General features: G+C 37.0%; 1 protein-coding gene across 4 annotated transcripts in view; it reads left to right on the top strand.

Moving 5' to 3' along the window:
* efna3b (ephrin-A3b) overlaps positions 1–16,130 on the top strand; it is a 71,197-nt gene extending 55,067 nt beyond the window's left edge. For 3 of the 4 annotated variants that reach the window (XM_032558911.1, XM_032558910.1, XM_032558909.1), the window contains exons 3-6: positions 723–1,015; positions 2,869–2,934; positions 3,795–3,872; positions 11,903–16,130. In XM_032558911.1, coding sequence (XP_032414802.1) covers positions 723–1,015; positions 2,869–2,934; positions 3,795–3,872; positions 11,903–12,021 — 556 coding nt within the window. In that variant the 3' untranslated portion in view covers positions 12,022–16,130. Of the gene's footprint in view, positions 1–722; positions 1,016–2,868; positions 2,935–3,794; positions 3,873–4,947; positions 5,017–11,902 lie in introns of those variants that run through there. The other variant, XM_032558912.1, reaches the window with a different exon arrangement.
* The last annotated feature ends 278 nt before the right edge of the window (positions 16,131–16,408 follow it).

The following is a 16,408-nucleotide window of genomic DNA, read 5'->3' as shown; positions in this document are numbered from 1 at the left end:
AATAGTAGTAAACTTGATTTCTTGTAATTTTCGTTGGGTAGTTGCTTATCTTTTAACAGTTCACCTGTCAGTAGATTCTTCCACCTCAGCTCTGGGTCGCTGCAGCAGCTCCAGATTTACCACATGCTTCTCAGCTGTCTCTTAATTAAAACTATCCTCCCCTGCTTCTATACTATGTTCAAAGTTTAATATTGTTGTATAATCCATCTCTTATTTAAGCGTTAACTTTCTCCTTGACCTGTGTGGTGTGTGTTTTTCATGATGCTTCTTGTCACTAATGTTCTCTAACAAACCTCTGAAGCCTACAAAGAACAGGTTTATAAGCTGGTTGCAATACTGGTATATTACATAAAACTTGACAATATGTAAACATTTTTAGGGTTGTGAATAGATGTAATTTATCATGTGCATTGATTGCATTAGTACCTATTAGTTTGTAAATCGAAAGAATGGACCGGACTCGTCGAACATCCTGAGTGATTAGTTTATTCAAAATAATTTGAAAAAAGAAAAGCTTACACCTACATAAGTTGTGGAATAATTTATGTAAAATGGCATAGTAATTTTATGTAAATTGTAATTAGCAATTTTAATAAATAATAATTAGTAATGAGCAACTCTTACATAATATAGTAATTTTATGTAAATTGACATAGCTTAATGCCAATTTAGATACTTAATGTAGAATTTCATACTCAGTGTTGTTTTTACTGTTTGCACAGTCTCCGCAGGGAGGGTTACACGATGCAGGTGAACGTCAACGACTACCTGGACATCTACTGCCCTCATTACAATGACAGCCAGCGCATGGTGGGCACCGGAGAGCAGTACATCCTCTACATGGTCAGCTACCGTGGTTACAGGAACTGCGACCCTCAGCTTGGCTTCAAGAGGTGGGAGTGCAACCGGCCCCACGCCCCCCACGCACCCATCAAGTTCTCGGAGAAGTTCCAGCGCTACAGCGCCTTCTCGCTGGGCTACGAGTTCCACGTCGGCCAGGAATACTACTACATCTGTGAGTGGAGTTGAACTTGCAACCTGCACCGAGAATATGTCAGTATAACTGATGTCCTTAGAGTGTTAAAGGACAGAAAAAATAATGAATTGCTGAAGGTTTGAAGAGAAAACTGTAAATTGACAAACACTTAGTTTTAAGATTAAATAAGCTAATCCTACATGCAGGCGTACATTTTATAGATACTCATATTAGTTAGTAATTTTATGTAAACTGACATAAAATTAACATAATTAGTTAGTCTGTCTTATGGTAATGCTGCACTACTTTCACACTTGGAATTCCTTGAAGAAATGCACCTTCAGACTAATGTGTTCTGCGTTCCCTGATTGGAAAAAATATATATATGAATTTTAATACGTGACCAGATGATTACTGTTTACTAGACTTGACTGACTAGAATTATCTGAATTATATTATTGCATTACTAACTCACTTACATGTTCTCAAAATCATAATCTGGCTTAGAAATGTGAAGTTTCTCACCAAAACCAGCTCCAAAATCTAACATGGCATGTATTAAGCATCGTAAGAAAAAGATTCTGTTAGATTGAAATGGGTAAAATAAAGATATTTAGGCAGATTTTTTAGGCTGTTATTGCTCATTGTGGTTAGCTGTGTGACTGAACACCACAATAAACAAATCCCTTTGGTTTTCCAACATTCAACTGGAGAATGGTTAAGTTGGATCACACGTAACTCCCAGATCTGACTTCCGAGCCAAGTAGAACACAGTATCATTTCAGGATAACAAATTACTGCTTCACATCTAATCACATCACCTTGCAGTCAAGCAGCCTCATTCATTTTGTTGACTGCTCATCAAATTAACTCGCTGCACCTTGTGCCGAAATGACATGAGTAATGAACTTTGGGTCTCGTCAGCAAACAGTTCGACAACAAATGTCATAAACAAACTTCTATAATCAGTGCCGTGCCTATTCAGCCCACAATGCTTAATGGAAGATGTCTCCAGAACGTTCTGCTCCGCTGCGCAGCAGTAAGAAAGCTGCTCAGCTCTGTCACAAACAGAAGGATGCCTTGGTCTTTGTTTAGTTTTCCACTGGGTGTTGTTTCCAAAACCTCATAATTGACTTAAAATGATCCGATGGAAGTACGTATTTTTCCATTTTTGAATGAGTTGTTTGGTTGAATTATTCAAATAAAACATTTCTAAGCTTTAAGAGAGTATGTGACCTATCCTTAAATTCTAAAAGAGAGTTTTAGAACATGCTTTCTAGATAATTATGACACCAGGCAGTGCTAGAAAAGTGCAGGTGCCTGGATGTTATTAAGAATGGGTCTGTAAGAGTCCCTGTAAGCACTGATACCTGTCAGCCTGGCATTAAACAGAAACCAAATGAGCTGAATAGATTTCTTTTACAATTATTGTCATTCATGCTTGAATTTTCACATGAAGAAACTGTAAAATAATTTACTTTTCCTATTCTCTTTTTTGCACATTGGGTAAAAAAGATTTTAAAGCCTTAGTTTTGCTCTTATCTCCTTTTAAGGAATGTATCTTGTTTTAATTTCAAATTTTAAATATTTAATCTATTTTCTCTTAACTGTTTTATTGATTGTAGCACATTAAGATTTCTATAAATTTAAAGTGCATTATAAATGAAATTCACTAGTGTTATTATTATTAAATAGAGCAGCAATAAAATATGTGGTTTGTTCCCTTGGTACTTTAAATTAAAGTAAAATTTAAACAAAAGAATACCACATCGTATTAAAACCCTAATAAAGGTACTTTTTACTGTACATAATATCTGCAGCTAACAAGAGGAAACAAACTTGTCTCTTGTGTGTTCACCATTTTGATCTGCTGTTTGTTTTATGTTGCACAGCCACGCCCACTCACCACCACGGACGCAGCTGTCTTAGACTACGCGTGTACGTCTGCTGCTCCACAGGTATGCTCCATGCTGTGTCTTTGTTTGTATGCGGTTTGACCTCTGTTGAAGCGCTCAGACTTTGCTGCAGATTTTTACCTATGGACCGCCATCTGTCAGACCACAGACCTTTTTCAATCTAAAAAAAACACACAAGTCCCCTCTCATTGCTCCTCATTGTCCCCTTCTTCCCTTTATCCCCGTTTTCCTCCTCCACAGAGAGTAGTTTCTGCTTTAAAGACCCCATCACCTCCGCCTCCTTCCTGTCCTCTTCCCCTCTCTTTCCTGCTCTTTCACCCTTTCTCCACCGCTCCCTGTCAGAATCCATTAATTGCTCTGTTCGGTCAGTGGGTGGCTATGTATACGTACCGTTATGCTTCCCCTCTCTCTTGCTCTCTCTCTCTTTCTCTGCTGCCACCTTTCAGTTTCTCCGCCCGCTCACACATGCGGTCACACACACTCATGCTCGTGTACACACAGTCTTTGATCCCTAGCCTGTCCGGTCCTTTTAACTTCCACAGCCCTGTAGTATTAACCTCTCCTCCCTCCTTCAACTCTGCAACTCCATCCCTTTCTTCTCGCACACTGGCCCTCTTCAGTTTTGATCTGCCGTCCCTCACAGCCCTCTTTCTCTCTTTCCCATCTCTTTGTTGAGAGCTCTGCTGATGTTACAGCTTGTCAGTCTGGTCTGCTCTGGGCTTTTTTAACCTCTGCACCCTTGTCTTGCCACTCTCTTGCATGTTCCCCCTCAAGATGTCAGAATGGATGTAATTAAAATCCTTTAGGCTGGAACAGTAGTTTAAACCCCAGCTCTCTGGTCAGCTGTGATTTAGTTTCACACAATTTCTTCTGTTTTCACTCTCTCTCTCTCTCCCTGCAAGCCTCTGATGTGGATGATGAGCCAGAGCCCACAGAACCAGACTACACGCTGAGACCAGGCCTAAAAATCGATGATATTGGTAAGTGTTTAAAAACATACTAATGAAATTAGGTTAGAGTGTAACATACAGATCTATACTCATGACATCTAGGCAATTTGATGAAAAGTGTGAATGTAAATTAAATTTCAGTAACATTTGTAGTCTGTAGCATTATGGATAGAAAGATGGAAAGCCTGGGTGTTACGAAGCATGATAAATAAATAAATACAAGTGAACTAGAGAAAAACTTATGGTGTGTACTATTAATACGTATATAAATATTGAGAATATAAGTACTATTAAAGAAAATTAATAATGCTTTTGCACACGACTCTCCAGGATTGCCTGGATTATTATTAAATAGGTCACTGATATGAAACATCTGAGTGGCAGCACGCATTTAACGAGGGTGAAATGTGCCATTTTCCAAAATGACATTCATCCCATTTAACTCCACAGCACCAGCTGGCTTGTCAGAGAACTGATCTTGCTAAGCAACTGCATGAATATTCATTTTACACCTCTTCTGCATATTTCCAGGCTATTTGCAAAGTACATACAGTTTTGTGATTATCACACAGAGAATAGTGTTGAAAGAAATCATTAAGAAAAAAAAAAGGCTGATTCAGATCTTATGTATTTATCTTTGGCATCCTAAAACACTTTCCCGTTTAACATAGCTTAGTTTTAGTCAGTTTTAATTGACAGCAATTAAAGCAAACCTATAATTTACAGTAATCGTGTTTCCACATTTACTGTTTCTTGGCAGTTGTTCTGAATCCCCACTAGAGCTCATATTTGGACTGATAATATTTGGGTCACGCAACAGCTAGGAGTTTCATTTCTTTATTGCAGCCCAGCAAGCAAGAAACTTTGTATGCGTGACTGAAAATGTGAGTTTTATATTGTTTCTTATGATGTTGATATGGGGTTTATAGACATGTTAGGATGTAATTCCTGCAGCAGTGCTTGTTATGACTTTGTTTACTATAAGTTTGCAGTGTAATTCATCAGTGTTACTGATAATAAGCTAATTAGTGAGCTGAATGTCACATATATGACATAGACATTATATGTATAATTACTTTATGTTTTTGCTGTTGTTGTGTTGCAGATACCATACAACTGGTTCTGTAATTTGGATGGAAAGTGCAAACCTTCATTAAACTCTGCTAAATTAAGAGCTCTGCTTCCATGTCACCTCTTTAATTGGAGTCCCACCGTAGATGAGGAGCTAGCGAAAAGGTCTCAATTTATTACAGCACTAAATCAAAGATTCAAGGACGGCATTTGTCTTTGTATTCCTACAATGTCAATTTGTTGACACTCAAAAAAAGCCAAAGACAAAACAACAACTATGAATAAGAACTGTGAATAAATAAGCTATACATAATAAATAATAAATTAATCAATAATTAATCAAATTAAGTGTGTAAGAAACTCTGGCATCATGGATAATAAGGTTTACTGTTTTTCTTATGACAACAGCACCTCAACTGAAACCAACATGTACGCCAAGCCCAAATATTACACAACCAGAGAGTACAGACGTAATGCAGCTTGTAAAACATGTTGCTCTGTTGCTGTGTGTCTGTGTGCACATTTGCATTTGTGTAATAAATCAGTTTGTTTTAATAGCCGTCAGGAGAAAACTCCCGACTAGCTGCGACAAACAGCTCCAGGTCATGCCAGTTTGTTCAAATTCCTCCCCGTCTCCGTTTGTCCTCCCATCACTCTTCAATCATATTTTCCCTCCATCTTTTTTTTCCTTCCTTTTTGCCCTCTAATTCCCATCTTACATTTTTCCCCTCTGGAGTACATGTAGTGGTGCAGTGAGGAGGAAAGTCACCTTAAATCGGTTTATTCACCTTCTGATGTGTGAAATTGAGTTTTTCCCTTTTAATACACACACAACGCACGTCCACACGCCCACACACGTACATACACAGTATATATATATATAAATAGATGCAGTTACATTTATAAATTTTTCTCTTTCTTTTTTATTTTAATACCAAGTAATATGTTGTAGGAAAATGTATTGATGTCTTGAAAACGTCAAAATTAGACCTTAAAACATAACAATGCAATTGTGGCCAACACTTCTAAGTTATGCCAAATATTCACTCATCAGAGTGTGACAAGTAATTGTAATAGTAAATACAATAATAGCAATATCAGTTACAAGTAAGCTACATTTTCTTAACTTTTTCACTTTTCTTTTTTTCTTTCTTCTTTGCTGATGACCTTTTGGTGTAGAATAATGAAAGAGGAAAACTATTTCCAAACTCCTCAAGTTTATCACATCAGTGGTTGAAACCTGGACACATGGATTTATGATATCCATTTCAACAATGAGTGCATGTAAAACTTAGAATGTGCACTTTAATTTCCTTCTAAGGTGTTTTTCCCTGAATTGCTGGAAACTGTTGTAAACTTGAACTGCTGACACAGTAGCTGAGTACAGTTCAACGAGACTTTTATATGGGCCAGTCTCACCTGAAGTTTTATGTCCCTCATTAAATAAATAGCTTCAGAGGCATAAGACCAAGTTATAAAATCAGATGGGCATTTTTAAGTGAACTGTAAACAGAAATGTAGTTGTTTTCCCGTTCTCCATCCCTGGCTGATGTTTATATTCATCACATAACAACTGGTACTCAGGTAGCCCTACGTGAACTTCCCTGAATGTTGCAAGCCCCCCATCTCTTTCCCTCATTCACTTCTCATAGTTTATTTCCTAGGCGCTCAATCAATGTCCACAGCTCAACTGAGTGTCCCCCCTGAATATGCCCTGTAGTATTAGATTTCATTTAGATCTCATTTACAACACAGATTGCAGCTCCCTGTGCAGCCATGTGATTACTGATGGCTTTCCGTGGGAGGAGGCTCATTTACACATTGTGTTGGCAGAGGTTACTGCAACTGACGATCGAGTTCGACCATCAAAGGCAAAATCTGAGCACTTTTCTTTAATTCCCATTTACTCTGGCAATTACAGTTTCTGTGAGTAATGTGTGTGTTTTGAGGTTGTTAAACATTTACCCATTATTAATGCTTATTTACAGCTGCACTTCTCAAAAGTTTTAACTCTAGAGATGCACCGATCAGAGGTTTGTGGACAATTTCTGATTTCTGTATCATTTCTAATTGCTCAGTTATGAACTACTTCAGTTCACAACTTAGCAGGGAACTATAACATATTATTTGTACTGGAGTCAAAATATTTTTGGTGACCTTTCTGCAATGAGTGATCAGAAATGATTACATTAGAAGCAGAGGAGGCATCCCACTGTGCTTGATAGAGAGCAGCCGTTGTAATACTAGAGCTTATAGAAGCAACATTAAATTATTATGTCTTTAGCATCTTATTTTAGCATTTAACACTAAATGTGCTGCTAGAATCATTAATACAAACATCACTCTTCCTTTGTTTCCTCAAGACAATGCAGACTTTAGCTGTAAAGGGCAGCACATATCAACTGCATTAGAAAAATACAATCCCATTATTTTCTATTAAACCACTCAAACAGCAACATCTGAGCCACAGCTACATGGTGATCATAAAGCTGTGCTTTTCACCAGCCTCATCATTTTACCTTCACTGTGAAACGTCCTAGAGGTTGACAACATTTCTAAATCCATCATGTTCCGTTACAGATGCTAAAAGCTCAAGAGAATAGAAACCTTCTGTTATCTGCTAAAGCTGGCTACACATCTGTTTGCCTCTACCGATTCAACAAAACATCCAAAAGCTGGCTCTGAATTGATGGCATAGGTGGGGAGAATACCCCAAAATTTTACTCAGGTATAAAATAATACAAAACAATAAACTAAGGGAACTCCCCTCCTCTTTTCTAAGTACACTTTTCAATATACAGTACAGACCAAAAGTTTGGACACACCTTCTCATTGAATTCAATGAGAAAGTGCGTCCAAACTTTTGGTATGTACTGTATGTCTTATTAAAGTAATGCAGTATGCAATATATGTATTTCAGAAGAGGGTAAAGAGCTAAATTGTTTCCTTTTTATTCCATACTCTTAAAAACTGAAGTACTGAAGTCATGAATGAAGTCATGAAAAACTGTTTATAATGCTATCACATTATGTTCCAATTTCTTTGGTTATATCTCTGAGAAATGCCAAAGATAAGACTACTTTGGTATTTTTCTTAAATATTATTCTAGCATTGATAAGGTGATTCGTAAAGTTTCCTGTAGAAAACGTACTGTATCTCACACAGTATAATCAAGCAGAAGATAATGTTTTCCCTCGTTCTGTTTAAGACTGTTGCATATTTTACCAGATCCGACCTTCCTTTCAGAAGCAAATACTAGAGAGATCATTTGTGAAGAAAAAAAATCAACAAAAAATCTACCAAAGCTCAAACAAAGACTCCAGAAATACTGGAGTACTACTGAAAAAAAAAACCACTTTGAAGAATAGCATAAAACATGGTTTTATGAAAGGAAGAACAGGATTTTTCATAGGTTTATAGAGTTACTGTACTGTACAGAAGCAGATACCTTAGGAAAATACAGTTAAAAGGATGAGCTGGTAATTCATCTAATGGTTGGACAGTAAGTTGCTTGAAAATGCTGTTTTACTAACACCTATGCTCTGGTTAAATTTTGACATGGCTTAAAACTTAGAATGTATTTTTCAAAGCTAAATTATAGAACAGCTGCCCAGTGGAAATTGTTGAGAAAATATATCCCTGGACATCCAATGTCTGTAAGAGACTATCTGTTGAAATGATCGTCAGAAGAAGTTTTAGCAGGTTTAAATTGTTTCTTGGAATAAATATAAACACATCCGAAGGCTCTGTTTTGTTTAGCCTGTAATTCAAGTTTCAAAAAGCTGCTCAGAAGGTTTACCACTTTCCCATTGTGTTACAACTCATTGAAAATCTGTTCTCTTATTTGGACATTAATTTATTCAGAACTCAATTTGCTGTTTTTTGGCGTTGAGCTTAAAATCACATGGAAATATAATTTTAAAAGGTTGTACACTTTAAAGGTTTCAACAGAATGAGTTTAATTTAGCCTATTGCACCTTTCTTTGAGACTCTGTAAACTCAACTCTGTCTTTCTACCAAGTGTCCTAAATAATACTCATGAACATTTCACTGGACTGTTCACTCTTGTGTGTCTCTCTCTCTTTTTTTTAAAGAATGTACAAAGTTTGAATCTATGTTTATGACCGGGTGTTGAGGTCATTGTAAAACAAAGAGAAGAATATTGTTTACACCAAGGAGTAAATTTCCAAATTAATTTGACATATTTACAAGAAAAAATGTTATCTTTTGAAATTTTAAAGTCATAAAGTTGCATATAAAAACCTCAGATTTTTACTAAAATCCATAAAAAATGTCAGAAATTAAACTACCATAAGCCAACTATGCAATAAGTTATCTAAGATGGAGACAGTAAAGTTATGAGATGCACATGTGATTTAAAGTTAATATAGAAATTTCTGAGTTGCCATGTTATTTGTTTTTTAATCTACTGTACAGTAGCGCTAAAACTCTGTCATATATTTGTCATAACTTTTGTCTCATGTTAGGACCAAATTCATCTTCTTAAAAATATAATGTGTTGTCTTTATATTGATCTACAGAGTGTTGCTTTAAAAGTGTGGATATTATATTATCCAGTTGGGTAGCATCACATTAAAGATGCTCTGAAGTGCCTTTCGGCTGTGTTTGTATTTATATCTGTAACTCAATAACTGCGAACGATGCCGGTTTATAGACTGCTCTTTATAAGGTCATTTTTAGCTCCTACTTGAGGGGAAGCATCTGTCTCGTGGCAGCATGGTAATTGATCAACATGACACACTGTACATCTTTGGTGAATAATTAAACATACAACCGCAACACCAGAACATGCCCTTAAAATAAACGTGCACACAGCAGTGAAACAACTTTTTCTTTTCTTTTTTCAGAAATGTTTGTCTTAAAAATAAAGAACAACACTGAAGCACAAGGTTGATATTACCGGCATTTCACAGAAGAATTAAAATGTAATTTTGAATTTAATACCTGTGTTAACCTGACTTCACTCTTCCGGTCTCAACTGTGAATGTAAACAATAATAAAATATATATTTTCCAGAAACCATGATGGTTTTCCAGGGCTACTTTTCTCCTCTAATTGTTTTCACTGAAGTAACAGTAAAATTTTGTTATGGAGGCTTCATTTCATACTGGTTTAGTTTTACCAATTTTCTTTTTGCCATCACTGCACCCAGATTTCAGGCCTGATCAGAAGCTTCTAGCTGTAAAAGTGAAGCTGTTCACTGAATGTTTATTGTTCCTCTCTAGGTCCAAAGATTTAGCTTTGTTTCTATTTGGCTGAAGAAAGTTATGGCACAGCCATGCATTGATTTGTTCTATATGCATCTGCTCAGTCCTTGAATGGGTTCATTTTCACCTAGTGACATTGTAATGTAAAGCTATGTATCATTTGCAAATCTTGTTACCAGTTATAATCTGAGATAGTAGCGCCATGTAGGTATTGAATAAGTGGAACTCTGCATATGATTTTTGCCAGCTCTGATGAAAAGTATTCACACAAAGAGTACACATTCAGGCTCAATGCTGTTTACATCAACAGTAGATCTTTTTACCATGCCACAAGGCCATACAATGATGCATATACAGCTCACACCGTCTGCCAGTACTAATTTGTTGCCTGTGACAGACAGGGCCGTGTGTGTCAGTGTAATGAGGCATAGAACCAGATTTTAGACTAGTTATGCAAGATTCTCTCCAGTCTGCTTGTTGCGTATTTAAAGTCACATTCCTCTGTCAGTCAGCTGCAGAGAAACACAGCGAGGTAACAGAGTGTCCTGACTCCCTCAGCTGCATGCTTGGACAAAGCATTTAACCTGAGGGCCACTGCTGCATAGACCTCATTAGACTGCCCCGCCGAGCACACCAGAATAGGACGGCTCTAAAACCAGGTGTCAGCCGGTCATTACTGTGCTGTTTGACCCACAGGGTGGCTGGAAATATTCTGGAGCTAAATACAGTGCTGGGTGGAGAACACTGAGAGCATCACCACTTTTTCCTTATCTCTAGACCGCAAACAGAACCACTAATCGGCCTCAGCTGACTTTTGTGCAGACGAAAAATTGTGCTTCTGTCTCGCCTCCATGCTCATTAATCAAGTGACTAGGGTGTGTTTGGCTGCACATGTCTCAAAGGTGCTGGCATGCAGCGAGATGTCTGCTTCTGTTTTTTTCCCTTTTGTTCATTGATTACACATCAACAGTTGATGTCTACTCATGAACAAAAGAATACAAACTATTTTTTAGATTATCACCAGGTGTAAATGCCTGGAGCTGGAAGAGGTTTACAGCACTTATTGTGTCTCTGTCCAACATTATTATAGAAATGTGTCACTGTATTAAGACAATAAAGCTCTGATAACAGCTGCTATTACGTATATGTTCTATTTGTTAATGCATTTCTATTTGGCAGAGAAGTTGTTTGCCAAACGAATACATTTTTGTTTTCAGATCTGCAATTCTTACTGCCATTTTGTACCCACATGTAACCAGTTTAATTCCATCTGATAACAATAAACAAATAATTTTGTACCTACTTACTTATCATTTGCTAATATGCAAATTTTAAGTAAGTAGGTACAAACTGAGTAATTAAAAAGTTCATGTAATTGTCTGTTTTTTTCCTTAAGCTCTTATTCTGACACAAGATCAACTGACTCCTGTTCAAACACAATAGAACCGCATTTCCTTGCAGTAGACTATATGTGGATAATAGAAAAGTATTATAAACCAGCTAGGAAAGCTTGTATGAAATCTCACCAAAGAAGGTAGGTACTAACACAAGTTTTAACACAAAATGTTCCCTTGCAAATGGCTTCACAATCATGCAACTAACACTGCAAAAGTGAGAAATGAAAAAGATTCAAAATGTCCACTGGATTTCCTTCAAATTCCCTCAAAATCTTACCGATGAGATTTTGAAGGAAATCTCATCGGTAAGTGGCGGTGGGATAAGGTGTCTTAAGATATTGTTTCTTCTTTTTCTATTTCACAGATGAATACAACCCATTTGTTCCCAAACTGGAGAAGAGTGTCAGCGGAAGCAGTCCATCCAGGGATCGACTTCTCCTAACAGTGACGATGCTCTTCCTTGCTGCCCTCTTCATCTCCTAGCAGCAGGTGCGCCGTCAGCGTCACCATGCCTTTCGGGGAAGATGTTCACTGTCAGCGTGTGGGAGAGCTGGGTCAGAGGGAAAAGCGAGGGCATGAAGAAGCAGGAGGGGAAGAGCAGCAGGGTTTTTTTAAGCTATACGTCTTTCAATCGTCAACATGCAAATGAGTAAGTTTGGACAGCTGTTTTTTTTAAGGGAGCACCGAAAGACCTCGAGGGACTCGGTGACACAGACCAAACTGTTAAGTTGTGCTAAACACAGCCTGTTCTCGCAGGTGCAGGTGCCATTGACTGTGTTTTGTTTCTGTGTGCATCTGCTTGCCTGCGCGTCTGAGCAGGCCGCAGGGTGAGCTTGTTGAATCACGCTCAACCCTCTAAGCATTTATACAACCAGAGAGGAGGAGCTAAAACCTCCACTTAAAAGAAAGAACTCCAGCCACCCAATTATAAATGGTTTGAAGATTTTTTTTTTGGACCTGATTGGCTATAACACTTTCTTAGGGCTAGTTGCCATAGTTTCTTGCACCAAGATGAAAGGAGCAGATTTCAGCAGAACTGAACTGATAATGCCTTTTCTTTTCTTGTTCCTAATGCTGGGAGCTTGTCCTAATCTGCAAAGGAAAATATATAGAACCCAACAAATGATCTGCGCTGGGTCTGGTTAGGAAACTAGACAGAGTAGCTAATAGTTTATACACACACCCAGAAAAGAACACCACTGGGCTCAGATGCAAGTGTTTCATCAGCCATCTAAACTGTGTCATTGTACATTTATGTCTGATCACTCTATAGAAGGGAAAAGGAGAAAATACAGAGCATTTAAAAGATGAATCTTTTACTATATTGTAATTTTTTGTGGGGGAAAAAAAAAGAATTTAAATGTGCCATTTACAGAAACTGCAAGGGTTTGTTAATGTTTTAATTTTCCGAGTTAGATATTATTTCCGTTTTGTTTGTTAAAATACTCAGTTATTCTTCTGACATCTCTGGGGTTAACAAAGCACATGATGGCGACGGAGCAGCCACTCAGCAATACCGCGCTTCCTCACAACAGACTGTTCAGACGAGAAGAGGAGGAGCGTGCAGGAAGGAGATTCCTTCACACAGCCACAAGCATCAACAAACAAGTTCCCCTCTGGTCCAAGATTCCACCATGTTCTCTGTAAACCTTTGATGTTCTGGTTCTGTTTGAGTGAGAAAATATGCTTGGCAGTTAAAAGAAGGGTTTTAAATGGTACTAACAAATGATAATTTATGCACACATGGTTGTGTTAAAAGTATGGCAAGTAACAAAAAACAAAACACGTTGTAGAGGCAAACTAAGTGCTACGGTGGGGAGATACAGTAATTCATTTATATCATTCAGTTGCATCAGAATAGCATTTCAATAGTTACTAGCACCTTATTCACCGTGGTCCCCCACCCCTGATTATCTCCCGTAGAGAGTGGTTCACTGTAGACTCTGGTAACACAGACAGAGGTGATGATTATACTGTTGATTAAAAGAATGATGATGATGGACTGCGAGCTGATGGCTGGCCCATAAGGTCATTCATCAGCTCACCCACCGGCACATGAGGCATTCAGGTACTCGTGTAAATGTCACAACAGACATAGAATGAAATTTACAAAGTCTTGAAATATACAGAAGTGAAATGTGCTGTAAGAATCATTATAAACTTGAAGTTCTGTTTTTTTTTTTTCCCCGTTTGTTTTTTTGTGATTTGTGTTTTCTTTTCCATTCTTCTGTAGCTGATTAATGAGGTACAGTTGTAACCAGATATTAACACTATGTAAAAAGACGTGTCCATTTTTTTCCTCCCTGTCTCATTGAATCAGACAAAAAATTTCCTATTTTGGGTCACTTACGATGAGCAAAGCTCCTTTTATCTACTAAGAACACATACATTTCCTCAATATTTGGAAGAATTATCTTGACTTGGGTCAAATATTTTATCCATTCTTCTACTTAAATTTCTCAGAATAATTTTCTGGGGAACAGATCCTGACAGAATTGGTTAGAAGTTAGAACTGAGTTTGGCTGCTACTCAAATGTAATTGTTTTAACAGGTGACACCTTTAGTTATCTGGGAATTTTACCCTACGTTTAACAAAACTTGTGGAAATCCACCGCCATCTTCCTGTTATCTTGACTCTTCAGATTTTTTTCATGATATTACACAAGGAAGTTTGTAATTTAAGGTGTCCCTAAATTTCATCAACAATTAACTTTGGCTGTTCTAAATGACCTAAAAGAAATTAACTTAGACTGAGAGGAAAAATGGTGGTCTTTTTTTACAGTGTATGTAAATATCTATCTTCAAATGTTTATTTTGGTTATGTTGAGCGGATGATCTAGGGTAAAAATTTGCAAACTAAAAGGGAGAGAGCCATATGTAAATGTGGGCTGTGGAATATCTCTTTAACTTATTTAATTTTTTTTCATCTTTGTTTTTTTTATTGATCTAACAACAAGCCACGCCTGTGTTGTTTTGATAAGGGGTCATATTCTGTCTATTGCTCACAAGTCAACCATAATCAATGAAAGTAAGGTATTATATGCAACATACATGTGAATGCAAGATTTGACTCTTTATCTCTATGATTACTTTAAACACTTAAACACCTGGGAAAATGCACTCACACATAAGTACAAGGGGTATAAAATAGTTTGTAGAAAATGGGAGTAGAAAACGACGACATATGGGTCCAAAACAGGCAAGAATCTGAAAAGGAGCTCATTGGAAATTAGTGATGAGGTTAGCCATCATAAGAAACTTTGTGAAATATTTGTTTATAGTTGTTCTTTATAAATTAAGGAAAGAGAACCAAGACAAACTGCTTAGTCATAATATAAAAAAAATAAAAAAACTTTTTCCCTCGTATTACCTTCAATGAAGAAAATTATTTTAGAAAAGGTATGAGTTAAGCATAGCCTACAACCCAAAGCTTTTTAATGATTTTATGTCTGGTCAAATGAGTTATTATATACTTCCAAATTTCTTTTAAAGATGTGTAAAGACCCCAAAATAGACATTTAATTGCAGTAGCATAATCTCAGCCTGAAAAAATATGAAAAATCCAACCTTAAACTTTTTTCTTTGCTTTACAAAGTTAGAAATAGACGCTTTTTTGAAACTTGAGCTGTTTCTACAAAATAAATCTGGTTTAAGCATTTGAATTTATATTTCTTTTAAAACTTGACAAGGTCTCAAAATTTTTAATGAGTAGTCTGTTACTTTCTGTGTCCCTTGTTCATAAATACAGAGGTCCATTTCTCTTATCCACTCTTTGTAACGACAAGAAAACATGTTGTAAGTATGGAAGATGTGTGTTGATTCTCGTAAATCAGGAAATGGCAAACAGAAACTACTCAGCCAAAATTGACTATATCAACAGTCACTGCAATGACTAAAAAAAACAGAAAATTGGAACTCTTACTGTTTACTCTTCTTGCTTGCAGTTAAAGAGTCTATTATTGTCATGAAAGTTTTAAAATTTTTAAAGTCTTGAATTTCTTACTGACGAGTGCAAACAGCACATCTAGAAAATCTAAGTTAAACAGACAAGAGATTGTGCCTACAAATGAATAACAAACTTTATCAGACTTATGCGATACAGCCCATGTGTACATATGGCTCTCAGTGGAAGAGTGAGTATTAAAAGTGAGGTATTAAAACGTTGGGGTTGGAGGGTTGAGGATCACCCTGAAAGAGCAAATCACTCTTCTAGAAGCTGCACTTACGAACGCAAAACACGAGAGCAAGAGAGTGAATGAGTGAGAGGCAGAACTGATTTCTGTTCATCACTGTAAATGTGCGTGCGTGCGTGTGAATGAACAGGTAAGAGACTGTGTGAGTCACTGTCTGTGTTTTTGTTCCTTTGCTGTCAGTGAGAATGTGCGACCAACCGTCTGGCAAAACAAAAGCATTTAATAGCGTTGGAAACAACATTTACAATCATGTTTACCTTTGACTGGAATGACTTTAAGTGAACTTGAAAAATAAAATGTAAACTGAACAAACCATAACAGAGGTTATAACAGTGATCAAGATAACGAAATAATAAGCTTACAAATGTTACTTTTAATCAAACTGTGTTTGTGTCTTTATTTATCTCACTTTTTAATTCCTCGTCTCCTTCCACACAGTGTCAGTATTTTCCCAGAATATTATACCGGGTACAAGGTTGAAGGTTTTCTGAGAAATTCAATTCAGTTTTCTGTTGATAATATTGTTTCCATGTACGGATATGTGATTTTACATATCAAAGTTGATGCTTCAAGGCGGGTAAAGCAGTAATACCTTTACCCGCTCTAAATAGGGAAGAGAATCATTTTAATCGTCAGATGAACATGTGAATAGCAATGGGGAAACGCCATCAGTTAGC

This window comes from Xiphophorus hellerii, chromosome 3 (assembly GCF_003331165.1).
Source record: "Xiphophorus hellerii strain 12219 chromosome 3, Xiphophorus_hellerii-4.1, whole genome shotgun sequence".
Classification (NCBI taxonomy): Eukaryota; Metazoa; Chordata; class Actinopteri; order Cyprinodontiformes; family Poeciliidae; genus Xiphophorus; species Xiphophorus hellerii.
The sequence above is the reverse complement of the archived record's forward strand: the minus strand, read 5'-3'. Positions and strand labels throughout refer to the sequence as shown.